The 25,994-nt window shown below is 44.8% G+C and overlaps 1 protein-coding gene across 1 annotated transcript in view; it reads left to right on the top strand.

Moving 5' to 3' along the window:
- Positions 1–25,994, top strand: part of ptprbl (protein tyrosine phosphatase receptor type B, like) — a 51,452-nt gene that overhangs the window by 2,874 nt on the left and 22,584 nt on the right. Inside the window, exons 2-15 of the mRNA XM_028585001.1 lie at positions 1,658–1,922; positions 3,008–3,271; positions 3,987–4,253; positions 4,847–5,113; positions 6,640–6,903; positions 13,763–14,026; positions 15,428–15,691; positions 19,885–20,148; positions 21,294–21,560; positions 22,005–22,268; positions 22,683–22,949; positions 23,850–24,134; positions 24,621–24,899; positions 25,315–25,464. Of these exons, the coding sequence (XP_028440802.1) occupies positions 1,658–1,922; positions 3,008–3,271; positions 3,987–4,253; positions 4,847–5,113; positions 6,640–6,903; positions 13,763–14,026; positions 15,428–15,691; positions 19,885–20,148; positions 21,294–21,560; positions 22,005–22,268; positions 22,683–22,949; positions 23,850–24,134; positions 24,621–24,899; positions 25,315–25,464 (3,631 nt within the window). The remainder of the gene's footprint in view (positions 1–1,657; positions 1,923–3,007; positions 3,272–3,986; positions 4,254–4,846; positions 5,114–6,639; positions 6,904–13,762; positions 14,027–15,427; positions 15,692–19,884; positions 20,149–21,293; positions 21,561–22,004; positions 22,269–22,682; positions 22,950–23,849; positions 24,135–24,620; positions 24,900–25,314; positions 25,465–25,994) is intronic.

Raw genomic sequence — 25,994 nt, 5'->3', positions numbered from 1 at the left:
CGTGCTGGTCTTACAGGGAGGTGTGTTCAGGTGCATTCTGGGAGTATTGCTATTTTGAGGCAGCGGTAAGTGATCGCGTCATTGACCAACAAAAACCTGGTCTAAAGTCAATAACGCAGCAATTCATTGTTATTTTAAGAAGCACATTAGTAAAATGCTAGATGATAGATTTTTATTGATCCTAAAAATGGGAAATTCCAGTGTTACAGCAGCAAAATATCAGACACACAGCACACATACAGAATATACATGAAATAATAATTGGAAAGAATACAAGAACAAGTTGGGAATAAAAATGTACAACTACTTAAATGCTCCTAGGCTTATGCACTATGCTTGTTTCACACACAGGGACGCACAGCAGCACACACACATGCAGAAGATTACAAATAAAAATATTAGGGGGTAAATCCTCCATCATAACAGCAATGCTCCAAGGTCCAAACGCACCTGACTTTTAAAGGGAATGGGAGATGATCTCTGATTGGTTGATTGGATGTTATGCCCAAAACACACCTCTGATTAATGAAGACACTAAGAACAACCCTTTAGAACCATGTTCCCTAAACACACCTCTGATTAATGAAGACACTAAGAACAACCCTTTAGAACCATGTTCCCTAAACACACCTCTGATTAATGAAGACACTAAGAACAACCCTTTAGAACCATGTTCCCTAAACACACCTCTGATTAATGAAGACACTAAGAACAACCCTTTAGGACCATGTTCCCTAAACACACCTCTGATTAATGAAGACACTAAGGACAACCCTTTAGAACCATGTTCCCTAAACACACCTCTGATTAATGAAGACACTAAGAACAACCCTTTAGGACCATGTTCCCTAAACACACCTCTGATTAATGAAGACACTAAGGACAACCCTTTAGAACCATGTTCCCTAAACACACCTCTGATTAATGAAGACACTAAGAACAACCCTTTAGGACCATGTTCCCTAAACACACCTCTGATTAATGAAGACACTAAGGACAACCCTTTAGGACCATGTTCCCTAAACACACCTCTGATTAATGAAGACACTAAGAACAACCCTTTAGAACCATGTTCCCTAAACACACCTCTGATTAATGAAGACACTAAGAACAACCCTTTAGAACTATGTTCCCTAAACACACCTCTGATTAATGAAGACACTAAGAACAACCCTTTAGGACCATGTTCCCTAAACACACCTCTGATTAATGAAGACACTAAGAACAACCCTTTAGGACCATGTTCCCTAAACACACCTCTGATTAATGAAGACACTAAGAACAACCCTTTAGAACCATGTTCCCTAAACACACCTCTGATTAATGAAGACACTAAGAACAACCCTTTAGGACCATGTTCCCTAAACACACCTCTGATTAATGAAGACACTAAGAACAACCCTTTAGAACCATGCACCCAGCACACTTTTTCAAACTAGCAAAAGTGGATTTGGACACGCCCTAAACACACCTGCGCCAGGCGCTTCACGCCGTGCGCTCAGATCGTTAAAATAGGGCCCATTTGTAACAGTATACAAAACACAAAAGTCCAAAGAAGTCGACCCCACCAACTTTGAGCAAAATCAGTCAATCAAGTCAAGGCAAAGGCTTGCGATGTTCATGTAATATTTAATATTTTGATTATGTCCTGTTCCAGGCTTCCCGCTGCTCCGTGAACGTCACGGCCGTCAGCGTGGTCTCTGGCGTTGCCGTGGTGAGGTTCAGCAGCGCTGGCGTGTCCTGTAACTTCAGCATGTTTACAGACGACGCTCTGCCGTTCGCCGCCGTGGCCTGTTATCCGGACGGAGAGTCCCGGACCGAGTTCAGCTGCCGGGTCTCCGGGCTGGACCCCGGGACTCAGTACCGGGTCACCGTGGTGTCCAGGACGGACGGAGAGAGGAGCAACGTGTCACTGCGCACAGGTCAGAAACCTTTATGAATATCCATTTATTATAATCAATAAAACTAACGTTTCTGAATGGGTGATGAAGATAACGTTACACAACTGTAACCTTTGCTTACTATTTAACCAGATAAGGGGTCTGGCTACCAGTGTAACAAAGTACAAATACAAATATAATTTATATAAAAACTTTACTTTGTTATTCATATTTCTGGAAACTTTCACTTTTACTCCTCTACTTTTTCTAAATAAAATGAATACTTTTACTTACACTAAGCATCTTGTTACTCATTATTTGCAAGAAATGTTTTCATACGTTGGAGTGAAAGATTCTTCCTCACGAAGACAAGAACATTCTGTTTCTGTTTTTCTCTTTGTTGATGCCAGACTTTGGGTACGATGTTTAAGAAGATGCAAGAACCCTGAATATTATGCTTTACTATGAGGAAGCCCCAATAAAGGGTACATTTAATCAGAAGTATCAGAAAATGACTTTCGATCAGTAAATATCAGACTTTTACGCAAGTAAATATTCTAAAAGGTGACTTTAACTTCAACCAAAGTCATTTTCTGGTAAGATACTTGTACTTTCACTTAAGAATTGCTTTAAAGTACTTTCTACAACAGTGTGTCTGAAACCCCTAGGGATGCACGTAACCCCAGACGCCTTCTGCACTGTTAAAAAAGTCTGTAGAAATATGGGCTAATATACCGTGTTAATATGAAGAAATTTTCTGTAATGATTTTTCACAGGTTGTTTTCTGTATTTAGTTTTTTTGGATTAACAGAAATGTCTGTTAAAGGTACAAAGGATAAACTTTATAGTTAGGACATCATGGGTGCCCGGATAACTCAGTTGGTAGAGCAGGTGCCCATATATAGAGGTTTTCTCCTCAACATAGAGGCCACAGGTTCAATTCTGACCTGTGGCCCCTTGCTGCATGTCATTCCCCCCCTTTCATGTCTTCTGCTGTCCTGTAAAAATAAAGTCCGAAAATGCCCCACCAACAAGAATCTTAAATTTAGGACATTATGCATTTTTCTACGTATTTCTCTCTTACAGTGTATGACTAGATATTAGAGTGTATTTCTGTGTCCCTGCAGCGCCGGCGTGCGTCCGCGGCCTCCAGGTGGCGCCCTCCGCCCCAGACGGTCTCTGCGTTTCCTGGCGGGCCGGTCTGGGCCAGAGCGAGCGCTTCAGGGTTCTGCTGATGGACCGGGACGAGGTTCTGCTGGAGAACGTCACTCTGCCAAACAGCTCTGCCTCCGCTGAGCTGCACGGCCTGCAGCCTGGGACACGGTACACCGTCACCGTGGTAACCGAGGCCGTCGGCCTGCAGAGCTCCGCCTCCAAACAGGCATTCACAGGTATTATGGGATATTCTTAAAGGGTAACTTTGTTATTTTTCAACCTGGATCCTATTTTCCTTTTGTATTTGTATCTAAGTGACTGAGAAGGCACTTTCGATGCATTAGGTGCTTTCTTTCAACTCTTTTGTAAATAATCAGGACTTTTAGCGTGTATAGAGCCAGCATATCTCCACCAGACTCCATGTAAATAATCAGGACTTTTAGCGTGTATAGAGCCAGCATATCTCCACCAGACTCCATGTAAATAATCAGGACTTTTAGCGTGTCTAGAGCCAGCATATCTCCACCAGACTCCATGTAAATAATCAGGACTTTTAGCGTGTATAGAGCCAGCATTATCTCCACATGTAAATGGGTGAATTAAGGGTTTATTTCAACCAAACCAGAGTGGTGATTGTTGGAACAGTGGAAAGATGAACCAAGACGGGTTTTGATAGCTTTAATGATTTAGTTTCATGTTACACTAAAATGATCTTACTCTTTCTGTCTGTCAGCAGCAACAACAGAACTTTTAGTGACTCTAACAGCTGCTGAACATTAGTCCTGTAGGGTTACATTACAGCCCGGTTCTGGTTTAATACTGGACCAGTTTCACAGATTGTTGTTCCATCAGACACTCAGACACACACACGGAGACAGAGAGTCCAGGGTGAATAACAAACTAAGTAATAAACAATATAATAATGTTTTATTATTTGATTTCCCCCCCCAGCCCCTGGTCCTGTGCAGCAGCTGCGTGTCCGCCACGCTGATGAAACCTCTGTGAGCGTTGTGTGGAGTCGCCCTCTCGGTGAATGGGACAGCTTCACAGTGGTGCTCCGCCAGGCGGACGCCAGCGCCATCCTGTCTCTGAGGAATCTCTCCGGGGAGGCCAGAGAGTGCACCTTCAACATCCTGGCCTCAGGACGCCTGTACACCATCACCGTCACAACCAACAGCGGCAACGTGAGCAGCTCTGCCGCTGTGACCGCCCAGACACGTATGTATTTACATGTCATATGATATTATAAATCATTTACAGGTTACATTGCAGTAATTAGGGACGCACCGATGCATCGGCTGGAAATCAGAAATGTCCGATGTTCGCTGTATTCACACACTCAAAAATAGAAATACAGTACTGCTTGTCGAAGGAGAGGTACCCTTTTGAAAAGAAATTGTGTACCTTTCAATTCTGGTAATTTTCATATTGTACCCTTTAATTAGTCAAAACGTACATTTCTGGCCTCTTAAAAAAGACTATTGTACTTTTAAGGGAACATATTAATAATTGTACCTGTAAGTACAGAAATGTTCTTGTCTCGTACATCTATTTTTGAGTGTGTATTTTCACTGGCCCATCTGTAAATAAGGGGACATGCGCAGTAGTCGATGTCTGTTTTGTGGTGCCTTAATGTTGCGTTCATTGCTCTGAGAGTAGACTACCCAGCTTCAAAAAGAATGTTCCTGAGACATTTCAAATGTCTGTGTGTGTGTGTGTGTGATGTATCTGTGTCTGTGGGTGTGATGTGTGTCTGTGTGTGTGTGTGTGTGTGTGTGTGTTTGTGACATTGTGTCTGTGTTTCCTGTCAGGTCCGGCCCAGGTCGGTGGTCTGCGGGTCTCTAACCTCGGAAGCACCGACAGCCTGCAGACGCAGTGGGAACGTGCCGCTGGAGACCTGGACTCGTACCGCGTCCTGCTGGTACACGACAGCAGCGTCATCAAGAACGAGAGTGTGGCGGCGGATGCCACCAGCATCGTGTTCCACGCTCTGAGACCTGGCGCTCTCTACCGGGTGGTGCTAACCTCGGTCAGAGCCGGACAGACGTCCAGACAGAGCGTCGCAGAGGGACGCACCGGTAAGACCTCTAACAGCAGAAAACAAATGGATTATTCATAAAACTAACTTTTTATAAAGTCTAAGAAACTAACTTTCTAAAATCTACAAAACTACATTTCTAAAGTCTGTAAAACTAACTTTGTAAAGTCTACGAAACAAACTTTGTAAAGTCTACAAAACAAACTATTTGTACAGTTTATTAACATCTGATGATTGATCACTGATTATTACTTATTCCCAGATTAGACTGCACAAGTTCATTACAGGTTACAAAGATGCAGAAACATAAATCTGCATATCAATCTTTTCAAGACATCATAGCAAACAATATGACAACTTTGTGGTTAAGGAGAGACACGTCAGGTTAACAGGGAAATATTTTAGCAGATATCAGCATGAAGCTGAAAATTATTTTTGTGTCACAAGTTTTGTAAAATGTTCTAATTGAATCTGCAAATAAGGCATTATCTAAAGCTAACTTTTGGTGAACCTACAGACACAAATGTGTGTGTTGATCTAACAGCAGGATATGATTGAAAAGCAGGAATTTGTCAGGAATTTTCAGGAAGTGTCGACAACAACAAGAAACCTGTGAAGGTCAGAAACTTCCTGTTGGTCAGAGACTTCCTGTCAGGACTTGGGCAAGCTTCATTGTTGAACTACAATACAAACATTTTACTGCTCAGGCAGGACTTTTGAAGATTTTAAAGAGCCCTTATTATACACTTATTATGTACCTCATATTTGTACACTTGAGTTATCCTGGAGTAGTTTTAAATGCTTTGATGTTTAAAAAACATTATGTTTCTCACACTGCCCATTCTGTCTGAGCTCTTGGCCCGCCTTCCTGAACAGCCTAGTCTACTCTGATTGGTCAGCTGGCCCACTCTGTTGTGATTGGTCAACCAAGTTCAACCAAGCTGCTGGGCTGGCTGTATATACATATATATATATATATATGGTCTCTCTCCCCCCACCTCTTTGACTCTCCGTTGAAAATGTTGACAAAAGCGTCAACAATGTCATAAAAGCAACCAAATGTTCTTTCTCTCTGTCTCTCCCTCTCTGTCTCTCTCTCTCTGTCTCTCTGTCTCTCTCTCTCTCTGTCTCTCTGTCTCTCTGTCTCTCTGTCTCTCCCTCTCTCCCTCTCTGTCTCTCTGTCTCTCTGTTTCTGTCTCTGTCTCTATCTCTGTCTGTGTCTCTGTCTCTGTCTCTCTCTCTCTCTCTCTCTGTCTCTCTCTCTCTCTGTCTTTCTCTCTCTCTCTCTCTCTCTCTCTCTCTCTCTCTCTCTCTCTCTCTCTCTCTCTCTCTCTCTCTCTCTCTCTCTCTCTCTCTCTCTCTCTCTCTCTCTCTCTCTCTCTCTCTCTCTCTCTCTCTCTGTCTCTCTGTCTCTCTGTCTCTCTGTCTCTCTGTCTCTCTGTCTCTCCCTTTCTCCCTCTCTGTCTCTCTGTCTCTCTCGCTCTCTGTTTCTGTCTCTGTCTCTCTCTCTGTCTCTCTGTCTCTCTCTCTCTCTCTCTCTCTCTCCCCCCCCTCCGCCCCCCCCAGCCCCGGCTGCAGTTGCCGAGGTGATGGTCAGTAATAATGGCCGTATGGACTTCCTGAGCGTATCGTGGCGGGCTGCTGCTGGAGACGTGGACGGCTACGTGGTGACCCTGAGCGACGGCAGGAAGACGCTCCACACCGTCTCCGTCTCCACGTCCAGCACCGAGTGTGTCTTCAACTCGCTGGTGTCCGGACGCCTCTACAACGTCTCCGTCAGCGCCCGCAGCGGTGCCCAGCTCAGCCACACTGTCGTCCAGGAGAGGACACGTACGTACATCACTTCCTGTTACATACATCACTTCCTGAGTCACAGGGATACAGTATACAGTTGGAAGTTATGCTAATTCTCGCAAAAGCTAGGCTAATATAATAATATAATTTTAAACATTTCACCCAGGAAACGCGTCTTCATTCCTCGGGAGTGTTTTGATCCAAACCACGATCTGTTTCCTAAATTTAACTGTTGTTGCCATAGCTGCATCCTTCATGCCTCTACCTTAGGTCACGTATATCACTTTCTGGGTCACATATATCACTTTCTGGGTCATTACTTTCTGGGTCACATATATGACTTTCTGGGTCACGTATATCACTTTCTGGGTCATCACTTTCTGGGTCACATATATCACTTTCTGGGTCACATATATCACTTTCTGGGTCACGTATATCACTTCCTGGGTCACATACATCACTTTCTGGGTCATCACTTTCTGGGTCATGACTTTCTGGGTCACGTACATCACTTTCTGGGTCACGTACAACACTTTCTGGGTCATCACTTTCTGGGTCATCACTTTCTGGGTCACGTATATCACTTTCTGGGTCACGTACATCACTTTCTGGGTCACATACATCACTTTCTGGGTCACATACATCACTTTCTGGGTCATCACTTTCTGCGTAATCACTTTCTGGGTCACATATATCACTTTCTGGGTCACGTTTATACTTTCTGGGTCACATATATCACTTTCTGGGTCACGTACATCATTTTCTGGGTCATCACTTTCTGGGTCACATATATCACTTTCTGGGTCACGTACATCACTTTCTGGGTCATCACTTTCTGGGTCAAATACATCACTTTCTGGGTCATCACTTTCTGGGTCACATACATCACTTTCTTGGTCATCACTTTCTGGGTCACATACATCACTTTCTGGGTCATCACTTTCTGGGTCATCACTTTCTGGGTCACGTATATCACTTCCTGGGTCACATACATCACTTTCTGGGTCATCACTTTCTGGGTCACGTACATCACTTTCTGGGTCACGTACATCACTTTCTGAGTCATCACTTTCTGGGTCATCACTTTCTGGGTCACATACATCACTTTCTGGGTCATCACTTTCTAGGTAATCACTTTCTGGGTCACATATATCACCTTCTGGGTCACGTATATCACTTTCTCGGTCACATACATCACTTTCTGGGTCACATACATCACTTTCTGGGTCATCACTTTCTGGGTCAAATACATCACTTTCTGGGTCATCACTTTCTGGGTCACATACATCACTTTCTGGGTCATCACTTTCTGGGTCACATACATCACTTTCTGGGTCAGGTATATCACTTTCTGGGTCACGTATATCACTTTCTGGGTCACGTATATCACTTTCTGGGTCATCACTTTCTGGGTCACGTATATCACTTTCTGGGTCACGTATATCACTTTCTGGGTCATGTATATCACTTTCTGGCTCACATACATCACTTTGTGGGTCACGTATATCACTGTCTGGGTCATGTATATCACTTTCTGGGTCACATACATCACTTTCTGGGTCACGTACATAACTTCCAGTAACATACATCACTTTCTGAGTCACAGGGATACAGTATACAGTTAGAAGTTACGCTAATTCTCGCAAAATCTAGGTTAATATAATAATACAATATTAAATATTTCACCCAGGAAACGCATCTTCATTCCTCGGGAGTGTTTTAATCCAAACCACGATCTTTTTCCTAAATTTAACTGTTGTTGCCATAGCTGCATCCCTTCATGCCTCTACCTTAGGTCACGTATATCACTTTCTGGGTCACTTATATCACTTTCTGTGTCACGTATATCACTTCCTGGGTCACATACATCACTTTCTGGGTCATCACTTTCTGGGTCACGTACATCACTTTCTGGGTCACATACATCACTTTCTGGGTCACATACATCACCTTCCGGGTCATCACTTTCTGGGTAATCACTTTCTGGGTCACATACATCACTTTCTGGGTCACATATATCACTTTCTGGGTCACGTACATCACTTTCTGGGTCATCACTTTCTGGGTCACATATATCACTTTCTGGGTCATCACTTTCTGGGTCACATACATCACTTTCTGGGTCAGGTATATCACTTTCTGGGTCACGTATATCACTTTCTGGGTCACGTATATCACTTTCTGGGTCATCACTTTCTGGGTCACGTATATCACTTTCTGGGTCATGTATATCACTTTCTGGGTCATGTATATCACTTTCTGGGTCGCATACATCACTTTCTGGGTCACGTACATCACTTCCAGTAACATACATCACTTTCTGAGTCACAGGGATACAGTATACAGTTGGAAGTTACGCTAATTCTCGCAAAATCTAGGTTAATATAATAATACAATATTAAATATTTCACCCAGGAAACGCATCTTCATTCCTCGGGAGTGTTTTAATCCAAACCACGATCTTTTTCCTAAATTTAACTGTTGTTGCCATAGCTGCATCCCTTCATGCCTCTACCTTAGGTCACGTATATCACTTTCTGGGTCACTTATATCACTTTCTGGGTCACGTATATCACTTCCTGGGTCACATACATCACTTTCTGGGTCATCACTTTCTGGGTCACGTACATCACTTTCTGGGTCACATACATCACTTTCTGGGTCACATACATCACCTTCCGGGTCATCACTTTCTGGGTCACATACATCACTTTCTGGGTCACATATATCACTTTCTGGGTCACGTACATCACTTTCTGGGTCATCACTTTCTGGGTCACATACATCACTTTCTGGGTCATCACTTTCTGGGTCACATACATCACTTTCTGGGTCAGGTATATCACTTTCTGGGTCACGTATATCACTTTCTGGGTCACGTATATCACTTTCTGGGTCATCACTTTCTGGGTCACGTATATCACTTTCTGGGTCACGTATATCACTTTCTGGGTCATGTATATCACTTTCTGGCTCACATACATCACTTTCTGGGTCACGTATATCACTTTCTGGGTCATGTACATCACTTTCTGGGTCACATACATCACTTTCTGGGTCACGTACATCACTTCCAGTAACATACATCACTTTCTGAGTCACAGGGATACAGTATACAGTTGGAGGTTACGCTAATTCTCGCAAAATCTAGGTTAATATAATAATACAATATTAAATATTTCACCCAGGAAACGCATCTTCATTCCTCGGGAGTGTTTTAATCCAAACCACGATCTTTTTCCTAAATTAAACTGTTGTTGCCATAGCTGCATCCCTTCATGCCTCTACCTTAGGTCACGTATATCACTTTCTGGGTCACTTATATCACTTTCTGGGTCACGTATATCACTTCCTGGGTCACATACATCACTTTCTGGGTCATCACTTTCTGGGTCACGTACATCACTTTCTGGGTCACGTACATCACTTTCTGGGTCACATACATCACTTTCTGGGTCACATACATCACCTTCCGGGTCATCACTTTCTGGGTAATCACTTTCTGGGTCACATATATCACTTTCTGGGTCACATATATCATTTTCTGGGTCACGTACATCATTTTCTGGGTCATCACTTTCTGGGTCACATATATCACTTTCTGGGTCACGTACATCACTTTCTGGGTCAAATACATCACTTTCTGGGTCATCACTTTCTGGGTCATCACTTTCTGGGTCACATACATAACTTTCTTGGTCATCATTTTCTGGGTCACATACATCACTTTCTGGGTCATCACTTTCTGGGTCATCACTTTCTGGGTCACATACATCACTTTCTTGTTCATCACTTTCTGGGTCACGTATATCACTTTCTGGGTAAGGTATATCACTTTCTGGGTCATGTATATCACTTTCTGGGTCACATACATCACTTTCTGGGTCATGTATATCACTTTCTGGGTCACATACATCACTTTCTGGGTCACGTACATCACTTCCTGTAACATACATCACCTTCTGAGTCACAGGGATACAGTATACAGTTGGAAGTTACGCTAATTCTCGCAAAATCTAGGTTAATATAATAATATCATTTTAAATATTTCACCCAGGAAAGGCATATTCATTCCTCGGGAGTGTTTTAATCCAAACCACAATCTTTTTCCTAAATTTAACTGTTGTTGCCATAGCTGCATCCCTTCATGCCTCTACCTTAGGTCACGTATATCACTTTCTGGGTCACATATATCACTTTCTGGGTAACATATATCACTTTCTGGGTCATCACTTTCTTGGTCACATATATCACTTTCTGGATCATGTATATAGCTTCCTGGGTCACATACATCACTTTCTGGGTCATCACTTTCTGGGTCACATACATCACTTTCTGGGTCACGTACATCACTTTCTGGGTCATCACTTTCTGGGTCATCACTTTCTGGGTGACGTATATCACTTTCTGGGTCACATACATCACTTTCTGGGTCATCACTTTCTGGGTAATCACTTCCTGGGTCACATATATCACTTTCTGGGTCACGTATATCACTTTCTGGGTCACAGATATCACTTTCTGGGTCACGTACATCACTTTCTGGGTCATCACTTTCTGGGTCAAATACATCACTTTCTGGGTCATCACTTTCTCGGTCACAGCCATCACTTTATGGGTCATCACTTTCTGGGTGACGTATATCACTTTCTGGGTCACATACATCACTTTCTGGGTCATCACTTTCTGGGTCACATACATCACTTTCTGGGTCATCACTTTCTGGGTAATCACTTCCTGGGTCACATATATCACTTTCTGGGTCACGTATATCACTTTCTGGGTCACAGATATCACTTTCTGGGTCACGTACATCACTTTCTGGGTCATCACTTTCTGGGTCAAATACATCACTTTCTGGGTCATCACTTTCTCGGTCACAGCCATCACTTTATGGGTCATCACTTTCTGGGTCACATACATCACTTTCTGGGTCAGGTATATCACTTTCTGGGTCACGTATATCACTTTCTGGGTCATCACTTTCTGGGTCAAGTATATCACTTTCTGGGTCATATATATCACTTTCTGGGTCACATACATCACTTTCTGGGTCACGTCTATCACTTTCTGGGTCACATACATCACTTTCTGGGTCACGTTTATCACTTTCTGGGTCACGTATATCACTTTCTGGGTCACATATATCACTTTCTGGGTCAAATACATCACTTTCTGGGTCATCACTTTTTGGGTCACGTATATCACTTTCTGGGTCACATATATCACTTTCTGGGTCATCACTTTCTGGGTCACGTACATCACTTTCTGGATCACATGTATCACTTTCTGGGTCATCACTTTCTGGGTCACGTATATCACTTCCAGGGTCACATACATCACTTTCTGGGTCACATACATCACTTTCTGGGTCATCACTTTCTGGGTCACATATATCTCTTTCTGGGTCACGTACATCACTTTCTGGGTCATGTATATCACTTTCTGGGACACGTACATCATGTATATCACTTTTTGGGTCACGTACATCACTTTCTGGGTCACGTATATCACTTTATGGGTCACGTACATCATGTATATCACTTTCTGGGTCACGTACTCCACTTTGTGGGTCACATATATCACTTTCTGGGTCATCACTTTCTGGGTCACGTATATCACTTCCTGGGTCGCGTACATCAATTTCTGGGTCACATACATCACTTTCTGGGTCATCACTTTCTGGGTCACGTACATCACTTTCTGGGTCACATACATCACTTTCTGGGTCATCACTTTCAGGGTCGCGTACATCACTTTCTGGGTCAAGTATATCACTTTCTGGGCCACATATAGCATTTTCTGGGTCACATATCACATTCTGGGTCACATATATCACTTTCTGGGTCATCACTTTCCGGGTCACGTATATCACTTTCTGGGTCACATATATGACTTTCTGGGTCATCACTTTCTGGGTCACGTATATCACTTTCAGGGTCACATACATCACTTTCTGGGTCACATACATCTCTTTCTGGGTCATCACTTTCTGGGTCACGTATATCACTTTCTGGGTCATGTACATCACTTTCTGGGTCACGTATATCACTTTCTGGGTCACGTACATCATGTATATCACTTTCTGGGTCACATACATCACTTTCTGGGTCACGTATATCACTTTCTGGGTTATGTACATCATGTATATCACTTTCTAGGTCACATACATCCCTTTCTGGGTCACATACATCACTTTCTGGGTCAGTCACGTACATCACTTTTGGGTCACATACATCACTTTCTGGGTCACGTACATCACTTTCTGGGTCACGTACATCAATTTCTGGGTCACATACATCACTTTCTGGGTCATCACTTTCTGGGTCACGTACATCACTTTCTGGGACACATACATCACTTTCTGGGTCACCACTTTCTGGGTCATGTACATCACTTTCTGGGAACATGTACATCACTTTCTGGGTCACATATATCACTTTCTGGGTCACATATATCACTTTCTGGGTCATCACTTTCAAGGTCGCGTACATCACTTTTTGGGTCACGTATATCACTTTCTGGGTCACGTATATCACTTTCTGGGTCACATACATCACTTTCTGGGTCACATACATCACTTTCTGGGTCACGTATATCACTTTCTGGGTGACGTACATCACTCTCTGGGTCACGTACATCACTTTCTGGGTCACTTACATCACTTTCTGCGTCACGTACATCACTTTCTGGGTCACGTATATCACTTTCTGGGTCATGTACATCACTTTCTGGGTCACATACATCACTTTCTGGGTCACCTACATCACTTTCTGGGTCACGTATATCACTTTCTTGGTCGTTTATCACTTTCTGGGGCATTTTCAGTGCAGGACATAACATCTTTAGCCAGCATGTAACGGTGAGATTAACCCCCGTCTCTGGTCTCTCTCAGAGCCGGCGCCGGTCCAGAACCCGACAGCGACGCACGCCGCTCGGGACGACTACCTGAAGGTGTACTGGCGCCCGGCGGCCGGAGACTTTGACTTCTACGTGGTATCCATCAAGCACAACAACGCGTTCGTACAGAACCAGACGGTGTTGGCGACGCAGAGCGAGTGTGTGTTCAGCGGTCTGGTACCCGGCAGACTCTACACCGTGCTGGTGAGCACCTGCAGCGGGATGTCCCAAACCAGCACCTCCACCCACGGACGCACCCGTAAGACCCCTCTCACCCTCTCACCTTCTCATCCTCTCACCCTCTCACCCTCTCACTGTCTCATCCTCTCACCCACTCACCATCTCACCATCTCACCCTCTCACCCTTTCACCCTCTCACCTTCTCACCCTCTCTCCCTTTCACCCTCTGACCTTCTCACCCTCTCACCCTCTCACCCACTCACCATCTCACCCTCTCACCCGTTCACCCTCTCACCTTCTCACCTTCTCATCCTCTCACCCTCTCACCTTCTCATCCTCTCACTCTCTTACCATCTCACCTTCTCACCTTCTCACCCACTCACCTTCTCACACTTTCACCCTCTCACCCTCTTAACATCTCACCTTCTCACCTTCTCACCCACTCACCCACTCACCTTCTCACCCTCTCACCCTCTCACCCTCTCATCCTCTCACCATCTCACCTTCTCACCTTCTCACCCACTCACCTTCTCACCCTCTAACCCTCTTACCATCTCACCCTCTCATCCTCTCACCCTCTCACCCTCTCATCCTCTCACCCTCTTACCATCTCACCTTCTCACCTTCTCACCAACTCACCCTCTCACCCTCTTACCTTCTCACTCTCTCACCCTCTTACCCACTCACCCTCTCACCATCTCACCTTCTCACCATCTCATCTTCTCACCTTCTCACCCTCTCACCCTCTTACCCTCTCACCTTCTTACCCTCTTACCCTCTTACCCTCTCACCTTCTCACTCTCTCACCCTCTTACCCACTCACCTTCTCACTCTCTCACCCTCCTACCCACTCACCTTCTCACTCTCTTACCCTCTTACCCTCTCACCTTCTCACCCTCTTACCCTCTTACCCTTTCACCCTCTCACCCTCCCATTCACAAAAACAGAAGTTAGTGTTTGAAGCTCGCTTCCAATATAGAAAATGCTGACCAATCAGAGCAGCCTGGGCTTTTAAAATAGTCTGTCCATCTTTCTCTGTCTGTCTGTCTGTCTGTCTGTCTCTCTCTCTAACCTGTCTGTCTCTCTCTCTAACTTGTCTCTGTGCATATAGTTCCAGCGGCGGTCCGATCTCTGGTTCTGGTGGGCCAGGGGACAGAGGACTTGCGTGTGACGTGGTTGGCTGTCTCTCTCTCTAACCTGTCTGTCTCTCTCTAACCTGTCTCTGTGCCTATAGTTCCAGCGGCGGTCCGGTCTCTGGTTCTGGCGGGCCAGGGGACAGAGGACTTGCGTGTGACGTGGTTGGCTGTCTCTCTCTCTAACCTGTCTGTCTCTCTCTAACCTGTCTCTGTGCCTATAGTTCCAGCGGCGGTCCGGTCTCTGGTTCTGGCGGGCCAGGGGACAGAGGACTTGCGTGTGACGTGGTTGGCTGTCTCTCTCTCTAACCTGTCTGTCTCTCTCTAACCTGTCTCTGTGCCTATAGTTCCAGCGGCGGTCCGGTCTCTGGTTCTGGTGGGCCAGGGGACAGAGGACTTGCGTGTGACGTGGTTGGCTGCTCCGGGCGATGTGGATCACTACGAGGTGCAGCTGCTGTTTAACGACATGAAGGTGTTTCCCCCAGTGACGCTGGGCGCCGGCGTGGGAGCGTGCTCGCTGGCCTCGCTCACGCCCGGACGCCTCTACAAGATCCTGGTGTCTACCTTCAGCGGGCCGAACCAGAGGGCCCGCTTCATCCAAGGACGCACAGGTCAGAACCACCCGCTCTCACTCCCAACTCGTAAAATACTGCCCTTCGTCAGTGTCTCTCAGCTTCATTTACCAAAATCACCCTTAGCGTCTCTATGGAACAAACCGAGCAGCAGCTCGGCCGTGGCGCGGAAGATAACAAAGAAGATTATACGGACAGAAGATAATAGGATTAAGAGAGAAAATAGTAGAGATGGCCCATTTTTGGTACCATTTTTTGCTTCCCGATACCGATTCTGATACCTGAACTTGTGTATCGCCCGATACCGAGTACCGATCCGATACCAGTGTGTCATATATTTTATTATGTTTTAACAGCTGTATACTATTATCCCTGTATGGATGTGATATTATTTCTATCTTTGTGAAACATGAACAAACACAAACAATGAATGCCCCAGAACTTTCTTTTATTGTCCAGTTTGACAGTCAGTTATAACGGAAAAAAAACATAAATAAACTACTTTAACGTAGATTTTCTTTAGGGCTTTATTACGTGGTATCGGATCGGTGCATAAACTCCAGTACTTCCTGAAACCGATACCAACGTTTTAGGCAGTATCGGAGCCGATACCGATACTGGTATCGGTATCGGAACATCTCTAGAAAATAGTAGTACTACTAGAGTAGTATGTAGAGAGTAGTATGTAGAGAGACAATGGTAGAGAGTAGTATGTAGAGAGACAACAGTAGAGAGTAGTATGTAGAGAGACAACAGTAGAGAGTAGTATGTAGAGAGACAACAGTAGAGAGTAGTATGTAGAGAGACAGCAGTAGAGAGTAGTATGTAGAGAGACAGCAGTAGAGAGTAGTATGTAGAGAGACAACATTAGAGTAGTATGTAGAGAGACAACAGTAGAGAGTAGTATGTAGAGAGTAGTATGTAGAGAGACAGCAGTAGAGAGTAGTATGTAGAGAGACAACAGTAGAGAGTAGTATGTAGAGAGACAACAGTAGAGAGTAGTATGTAGAGAGACAACATTAGTGAGTAGTATGTAGAGAGACAGCGGTAGAGAGTAGTATGTAGAGAGAGAGTAGTATGTAGAGAGACAGCAGTAGAGAGTAGTATGTAGAGAGAGAGTAGTATGTAGAGAGACAGCAGTAGAGAGTAGTATGTAGAGAGACAACATTAGAGAGTAGTATGTAGAGAGACAACAGTAGAGAGTAGTATGTAGAGAGACAACAGTAGAGAGTAGTATGTAGAGAGACAACATTAGAGAGTAGTATGTAGAGAGACAGCGGTAGAGAGTAGTATGTAGAGAGAGAGTAGTATGTAGAGAGACAGCAGTAGAGAGTAGTATGTAGAGAGACAGCAGTAGAGAGTAGTATGTAGAGAGACAGCGGTAGAGAGTAGTATGTAGAGAGACAGCAGTAGAGAGTAATATGTAGAGAGACAGCAGTAGAGAGTAGTATGTAGAGAGACAGCGGTAGAGAGTAGTATGTAGAGAGACAGCAGTAGAGAGTAGTATGTAGAGAGACAGCAGTAGAGAGTAGTATGTAGAGAGAGAGTAGTATGTAGAGAGACAGCAGTAGAGAGTAGTATGTAGAGAGACAACAGTAGAGAGTAGTATGTAGAGAGACAACATTAGTGAGTAGTATGTAGAGAGACAGCGGTAGAGAGTAGTATGTAGAGAGAGAGTAGTATGTAGAGAGACAGCAGTAGAGAGTAGTATGTAGAGAGACAGCAGTAGAGAGTAGTATGTAGAGAGAGAGTAGTATGTAGAGAGACAGCAGTAGAGAGTAGTATGTAGAGAGACAACATTAGAGAGTAGTATGTAGAGAGACAAGAGAGTAGTAGAGAGAGAGTAGTATGTAGAGAGACAACAGTAGAGAGTAGTATGTAGAGAGACAACATTAGAGAGTAGTATGTAGAGAGACAGCGGTAGAGAGTAGTATGTAGAGAGAGTAGTATGTAGAGAGACAGCAGTAGAGAGTAGTATGTAGAGAGACAGCAGTAGAGAGTAGTATATAGAGAGACAGCGGTAGAGAGTAGTATGTAGAGAGAGAGTAGTATGTAGAGAGACAGCAGTAGAGAGTAGTATGTAGAGAGACAACAGTAGAGAGTAGTATGTAGAGAGACAGCAGTAGAGAGTAGTATGTAGAGAGACAACAGTAGAGAGTAATATGTAGAGAGACAGCAGTAGAGAGTAGTATGTAGAGAGACAGCAGTAGAGAGTAGTATGTAGAGAGACAACAGTAGAGAGTAGTATGTAGAGAGACAACAGTAGAGAGTAGTATGTAGAGAGACAACATTAGAGAGTAGTATGTAGAGAGACAGCGGTAGAGAGTAGTATGTAGAGAGAGAGTAGTATGTAGAGAGACAGCAGTAGAGAGTAGTATGTAGAGAGACAGCAGTAGAGAGTAGTATGTAGAGAGACAGCAGTAGAGAGTAGTATGTAGAGAGACAACAGTAGAGAGTAATATGTAGAGAGACAGCAGTAGAGAGTAGTATGTAGAGAGACAGCAGTAGAGAGTAGTATGTAGAGAGACAACAGTAGAGAGTAGTATGTAGAGAGACAACAGTAGAGAGTAGTATGTAGAGAGACAACATTAGAGAGTAGTATGTAGAGAGACAGCGGTAGAGAGTAGTATGTAGAGAGAAAGAAGTAGAGAGACAGCAGTAGAGAGTAGTATGTAGAGAGACAGCAGTAGAGAGTAGTATGTAGAGAGACAGCGGTAGAGAGTAGTATGTAGAGACACAGTAGAGAGTAATATGTAGAGAGACAGCAGTAGAGAGTTGTATGTAGAGAGACAGCGGTAGAGAGTAGTATGTAGAGAGACAGCAGTAGAAAGTAGTATGTAGAGAGACAGCAGTAGAGAGTAGTATGTAGAGAGAGAGTAGTATGTAGAGAGACAGCAGTAGAGAGTAGTATGTAGAGAGACAGCAGTAGAGAGTAGTATGTAGAGAGACAGCGGTAGAGAGTAGTATGTAGAGAGAGAGTAGTATGTAGAGAGACAGCAGTAGAGAGTAGTATGTAGAGAGACAACAGTAGAGAGTAGTATGTAGAGAGACAGCAGTAGAGAGTAGTATGTAGAGAGACAACAGTAGAGAGTAATATGTAGAGAGACAGCAGTAGAGAGTAGTATGTAGAGAGACAGCGGTAGAGAGTAGTATGTAGAGAGACAGCAGTAGAGAGTAGTATGTAGAGAGACAACAGTAGAGAGTAGTATGTAGAGAGACAGCAGTAGAGAGTAGTATGTAGAGAGACAACAGTAGAGAGAGTAATATGTAGAGAGACAGCAGTAGAGAGTAGTATGTAGAGAGACAGCGGTAGAGAGTAGTATGTAGAGAGACAGCAGTAGAGAGTAGTATGTAGAGAGACAACAGTAGAGAGTAGTATGAAAGCCAAAACTCCTTGTAAGGAGGCAGGTTGGGGGGGTGGATGGGTCAAACAACACAGGCCCAGGGTTTGTGTCCTGTTCTTGTCCCGCGTGTCGCTGAAACGTACATTTTGTAACCACACCCCACCCACCATCTTTTCCTAAACCTAACTGTCCCGTTCTTGTGCCGCGTGTCAGTTAAACGTACGTCCCGACCCAGAGCGCCAAAAAGTGACGGTAAAAGTCCCGACCAAGCTCGTCTAAATATGACGCTAAAGGAGACTTTTTACGTCAATAACAAATACCAAAGATGCCGGACCAAGCGTGGCTTTCTGACATGATGGGAGTGGGACTGTGTTGGTGAGAACCTCGTTCACTGCATGTTCTCCTTGGGTCTGACAGTCGCAGGATGAGTTTTTGTCAGGTTTTTTTTTGACATTTTAGGTAGCCTAGAATCACATCGTGTATAGAGTTGGTGGGCGGGGCTTATGACTGCTGCTGCTGGTGAACAGAGGTCTTCTGGAAGACTTGGAGTTCAGCTTTTCTTTGAGAAAAGAACAAAGAATGGCTCTGAAGTCATACTTAAAAAAGGAAGATGTGTTGGGAGTTTTGCCGACCGGATACGGACAAAGTTTAATCTATCAACTAGTTCCTCTACCTTCTTCTTTGCTCTGGTTGGTTGTAGCACTATCCTATTGGTGCAGAGGGAATTTAAAAGAAAACCGTTTATCCTGACCATCGTATTGAGCGCAGCCAATGGTGAGTTCCCAGACCCAACATCTGGATGTGGGTCTGGCTTGTCAGGCTCCATTTTGTCATGTTTTTTGAGGTTATAATTGTTTTTTTTTTAAAAGCTGTTGTTTTGTGTTCCAGTTCCCAGTAAAGTGAAGAACATCCAGGTGACTAACGACGGTGACAGCAGCAGTCTGAAGGTGAGCTGGACTCCCGGCCCGGGCGACGTGGACGGATACTCGGTGTTTCTGTTCCGAGACGACCGACAGCTGGACGTCCGGCCCGTCCTCAAACACCACAACGAGGTGACGTTCGGCTCGCTGCAGCCGGGACAGACGTACAACATCACGGTCCAATCTATCAGTGGAGAACTGCTCAACAACAACACGGCCGCCGGACGCACAGGTAACACACTGCTACACTTTACTGTCCTCTCACAGGACACACAGGTAACACACTGCTACGCTTTACTGTCCTCTCACAGGACACACAGGTAACACACTGCTACACTTTACTGTCCTCTCACAGGACACACAGGTAACACACTGCTACGCTTTACTGTCCTCTCACAGGACACACAGGTAACACACTGCTACGCTTTACTGTCCTCTCACAGGACACACAGGTAACACACTGCTACGCTTTACTGTCCTCTCACAGGACACACAGGTAACACACTGCTACGCTTTACTGTCCTCTCACAGGACGCACAGGTAACACACTGCTACGCTTTACTGTCCTCTCACAGGACGCACAGGTAACACACTGCTACGCTTTACTGTCCTCTCACAGGACACACAGGTAACACACTGCTACACTTTACTGTCCTCTCACAGGACACACAGGTAACACTACTACACTTTACTGTCCTCTCACAGGACACACAGGTAACACACTGCTACGCTTTACTGTCCTCTCACAGGACACACAGGTAACACACTGCTACACTTTACTGTCCTCTCACAGGACACACAGGTAACACTACTACACTTTACTGCACTTTCACAGGACACACAGGTAACACATTACTAGACTTTACTGTCCTCTCACAGGACACACAGGTAACACACTGCTACACTTTACTGCACTTTCACAGGACACACAGGTAACACACTACTAGACTTTACTGCACTTTCGCACAGGTAACACATTTTACTACATTGTACTACATTTTACTTTACTTTTACAGGACACAGTATACACAGTAGTGTAATATTTACCTGTGTGTGTGTTCAGTAGTGTAATATTTACCTGTGTGTGTTCAGTAGTGTAATATTTACCTGTGTGTTCAGCAGTGTAATATTTACCTGTGTGTGTTCAGCAGTGTAATATTTACCTGTGTGTGTGTTCAGTAGTGTAATATTTACCTGTGTGTGTGTGTTCAGTAGTGTAATATTTACCTGTGTGTGTGTGTTCAGTAGTGTAATATTTACCTGTGTGTGTGTTCAGTAGTGTAATATTTACCTGTGTGTGTGTGTGTGTTCAGTAGTGTAATATTTACCTGTGTGTGTGTTCAGTATTGTAATATTTACCTGTGTGTGTGTGTTCAGTGCCGGTGGCGGTGACGGCGCTCCAGGTGGAGGATCTCTCAACCTGCAGCCTGGCGCTCCGCTGGCAGGAAGCTCTCGGCGTGTCGGACGGCTACTTCCTGCAGCTCCTGGACGAGAGAGGAAGTCTGCTGACTCACTCCTTCCAGCCCTCCGGACACACAGCGTTCAGGTTCGAAGGCCTCACCCCAGGGAAAAAGTACCGAGTCATGGTCCAGACCACCAGTGGGGGGGTCCACAGCCCAGGGGTCAGCGCCGATGCTCGCACACGTAAGACAATGGATGGATGGATGGATAGATAGATGGATGGATGGATGGATGGATGGATGGATAGATGGATGGATGGATGGATGGATGGATAGATGGATAGATGGATAGATGGATAGAGAGATAGAGAGAGATAGAGAGATAGAGAGCTAGATAGAGAAATGGAGAGATAGTTAGATGAATAGATTAATAGATGGATAGATTGATGGATAGATAGATATATAGATAGATAGATTAATAGATGATAGATTGACGGATAGATAGATAGATTAATAGATGGATAGATAGATGGATAGATGGATAGATGGATAGATGGATAGATAGATAGATGAATATATAGATAGATTAATAGATGGATAGATAGATAGATAGATAGATAGATATATAGATAGATACATGAAAGTGTTTTTGTGTATTAATGAAAGTGTTGTCCTTCCTTCTTGCCAGGCCCTGCAGCCGTCACCGATCTCTCCGTTAAAGCCAACTCAACCAGCGCTCTGTCGTTCCGCTGGTCTCCGCCTGAAGGGGACTTCGACCGTTACGAGATCTCGTTGTATAAAAGTGACGACTCGCTGCAGGAGCGACGCCGCAGCCAGTCCAGCAGTCAGCAGGTTTCCTTCCAGGGTCTCCGACCCGGCGCCGCGTACCGCATGGTGGTGGTCACGCTTAGCGGAGAACACAGCAACCAATCAGCTGTCTGGGCCCGCACAGGTGAGCAACCAATCAGCTGTCTGGGCCCGCACAGGTGAGCAACCAATCAGCTGTCTGGGCCCGCACAGGTGAGCAACCAATCAGCTGTCTGGGCCCGCACAGGTGAGCAACCAATCAGCTGTCTGGGCCCGCACAGGTGAGCAACCAATCAGTTGTCTGGGCCTGCACAGGTGAGCAACCAATCAGCTGTCTGGGCCCACACAGGTGAGCAACCAATCAGCTGTCTGGGCCTGAACAGGTGAAGGGGGGCAAATAGCAACTAATCAGCTGTCTGGGTCTGGTGGGTACAGTTGAGTTTAGCCAACAAACTTATAATAAGTAAACATGATGAATCATCATTTCATTGTCTGTTAACAGTAAAATACTTATGAACCAAAGTTTAGATTAAGTGTTGGTCTTCTGTCTGGTCTTTAGTCCCAGCCGTTGTGGCATCTCTGACGGCTCGCAGTGGGAACCAGTCTGACGCCCTGTGGGTGAGCTGGGAGCGTGGCGGTGGCGATCTGAGCAGCTTCCTGCTGTCGCTCTACAACCCCGACGGCTCTGAGCGCGCCGAGCAGCCGCTGGGTCCAGAGGTCAGCCAGTTCGTCTTCTCCGACCTGGTTCCTGGGCGGCGGTACCGGGCCGAGCTGAAGAGTCTCAGCGGAGAGCTGAGCAACAGCGCCAGCACGCTGGGACGCACCGGTGAGACGTTTGTTACTGATGCTCCTGGAATACCAGGGAATATCAGGAAATACCAGGGAATACCAGGGAATATTAGGAAATATCAGGGAATACCAGGGAATACCATAGAATATTAGGGAATACTAGGGAATATCAGGGAATATCAGGAAATACCAAGGAATACCAGGAAATACCAAGGAATACCAGGGAATACTAGGGAATATCAGGTAATAATAGGGAATACCAGGGAATACTAGGGAATACCAGGGAATACCAGGGAATATTAGGGAATACTAGGGAAAATCAGGGAATAATAGGGAATACCATGGAATACCAGGGAATACCAGGAAATACTAGGGAATACTAGGGAATATTAGGGAATACCAGAAAATACCAGGGAATACCATGGAATACCAGGGAATACCAAAAAATACCAGGGAATACCAGGGTATACCAGTGAATACCAGGGAATACCAAGGAATACCAGGGAATACCAGGGGTATACCAGGGAATACCATGGAATACCAAGGAATACCAGGGAATACCAAGGAATACCAATGAATACCAAGGAATACCAGGGAATACCAGGGAATACCAAGGAATACCAGGGAATATCAGGAAATACCAGGGAATACCAGGGAATACAAAGGAATACCAGGGAATACCAAGGAATACCAGGGAATATAAGGAAATACCAGGCAATACCAGGATATACCAGGGAATATCAGGGAAGTCTGAGACATTTAGTTAATTACAAAAGCGATTATTATATTCAAGTTTCCAAGTCTCCAACTATTATGATTAATTGTTAACCATGCATTTGTAAGGACATTGTAACAAAGTCAGTAATCTGTGCAGAGAGCATGAACCCCACCCTAACAGGAAGCCTTTCCTTGTGTGTGTCGTTTGTGTGGTGCTCAGCTCCGAACCCTCCCAGCTCCTTCCTGTTTGGAGGGGTCACCAACACCTCCCTGGAGATCACGTGGAGCGTTCCTGCCAACTCCGACTTCGACGACTTCGACCTGGAGTGGACTCCTCGGGACCAGCTGGCAGTTATCAACCCGTACCACAGCCCCACAGCGGGCAGCCGCATCCTGAGAGGGATGTTCCCCGGCCGGCTGTACACCTTCAGCCTGCGCAGCGTCAGCGGCATCGCCGAGCCCACGCGCACCTACAGCACACCCATCCACAACAGCATCCGCACCAGTAGGTTCATAAAATCATATACAATAACCCGAACCCGAGCCCAGGGCCACGCGCACCTACAGCACACCCATCCACAACATCATCCGCACCAGTAGGTTCATAAAATCATATACAATAACCCGAACCCGAGCCCAGGGCCCGCGCGCACCTACAGCACACCCATCCACAACATCATCCGCACCAGTAGGTTCATAAAATCATATACAATAACCCGAACCCGAGCCCAGGGCCACGCGCACCTACAGCACACCCATCCACAACATCATCCGCACCAGTAGGTTCATATAAACATACAGAATTGCTCCTCAACCAAAACCATAGACCATTTTTGTTGCTTTTTTGGCAATGTTTTTGTTGCCTTTGTGTTGCATTTGTTCTTAAGTTTCTGAGTATCTGTCCGTCTCTGAAGAGCCGGAGCGAGTGCCCATCCTCTGTAGAGTACTTAAGATTCTGAGTATCTCTACTTGTGTATTTGTGTGTCTGCAGAGCCGGAGCGAGTGCACGGCCTGCACTGCCGTCCTCAGAGCTCAACCTCTATCTCGTGTTCGTGGGCGCCGCCGGAAGCCGATTTTGACTCGTACACCATTGAGTGTCTGCGTCAGGACTCGCAGGTCCTAGTCTACTCCCGACGCACCGGCAGAGACGCCACCACATACCGCATCACACAGCTGGAGCCGCACCGACGCTACAGCGTCTCTGTGAAGGTCATTTCGGACCGGACGACCAGCGAGGAGGCCCGGGACAGCGTGGTCACCATGATCGACCGTAAGCACTGCACAACTATACATGAAATTTAATCCATTAGTTGCTATGGGATGTTGACTTTTGAAAAATAATTTCAATGTTTTTTTCAATGTTTTTGTTTTCATTTTTTTAACCTTTTTGTAGCTTTTCCCGCGGTTTTCATGTAATTTCTTCAAAGTTGTCAATGTTTGGGCACTTTTTACATTTCTGATGATTCTTTTGAGGTTTGGAGATTTTTCGAAGTTGTCACTTTTTTTGACTTTTAACGCTGTATTGAAGTTTTTGGTGCTTTTGTTCGAGGTTGTTTTGGACTTGTTAGAGATGATGTTGGTTGCAGAGATTAATCCACAGTGAACATAATTGTTAGTTGCAGGTCTAGTAAAGACATGAGGGACACTTTTATAATTAATGTTCGACGTGTTTCCAACTCCCACAGGTCCCCCGGTGCCCCCCCTCAGTACTCGGGTCAGCGACCGCTCCGCCATCGTCACCAAGTCCTCCATCTTCTTCAGGTTTAACTGCAGCTGGTTCAGCGACGTCAACGGAGCCATCAAGTTCTTTGCTGTGGTGGTGACCGAGTCTCAAGGTAATATATACATGTTTAGGTAATTTCCTCTCTAACTTGGAGGTTTTATAAAGAATATGTTAGATCATTTCCTCTCTAACTGGGAGGTTTTATAAAGAATATGTTAGATCATTTCCTCTCTAACTGGGAGGTTATATAAAGAATATATTAGATCATTTCCTCTCTAACTGGGAGGTTATATAAAGAATATGTTAGATAATTTCCTCTCTAACTGGGAGGTTATATAAAGAATATGTTAGATAATTTCCTCTCTAACTGGGAGGTTATATAAAGAATATGTTAGATCATTTCCTCTCTAACTGGGAGGTTTTATAAAGAATATGTTTAGATCATTTCCTCTCTAACTGGGAGGTTTTATAAAGAATATGTTTAGATCATTTCCTCTCTAACTGGGAGGTTTTATAAAGAATATGTTAGATCATTTCCTCTCTAACTGGGAGGTTTTATAAAGAATATGTTTAGATCATTTCCTCTCTAACTGGGAGGTTTTATAAAGAATATGTTAGATCATTTCCTCTCTAACTGGGAGG

Source organism: Perca flavescens, chromosome 8 (genome assembly GCF_004354835.1).
Source record: "Perca flavescens isolate YP-PL-M2 chromosome 8, PFLA_1.0, whole genome shotgun sequence".
NCBI lineage: Eukaryota > Metazoa > Chordata > Actinopteri > Perciformes > Percidae > Perca > Perca flavescens.
This window is presented reverse-complemented; position numbering and strand designations above follow the sequence as displayed.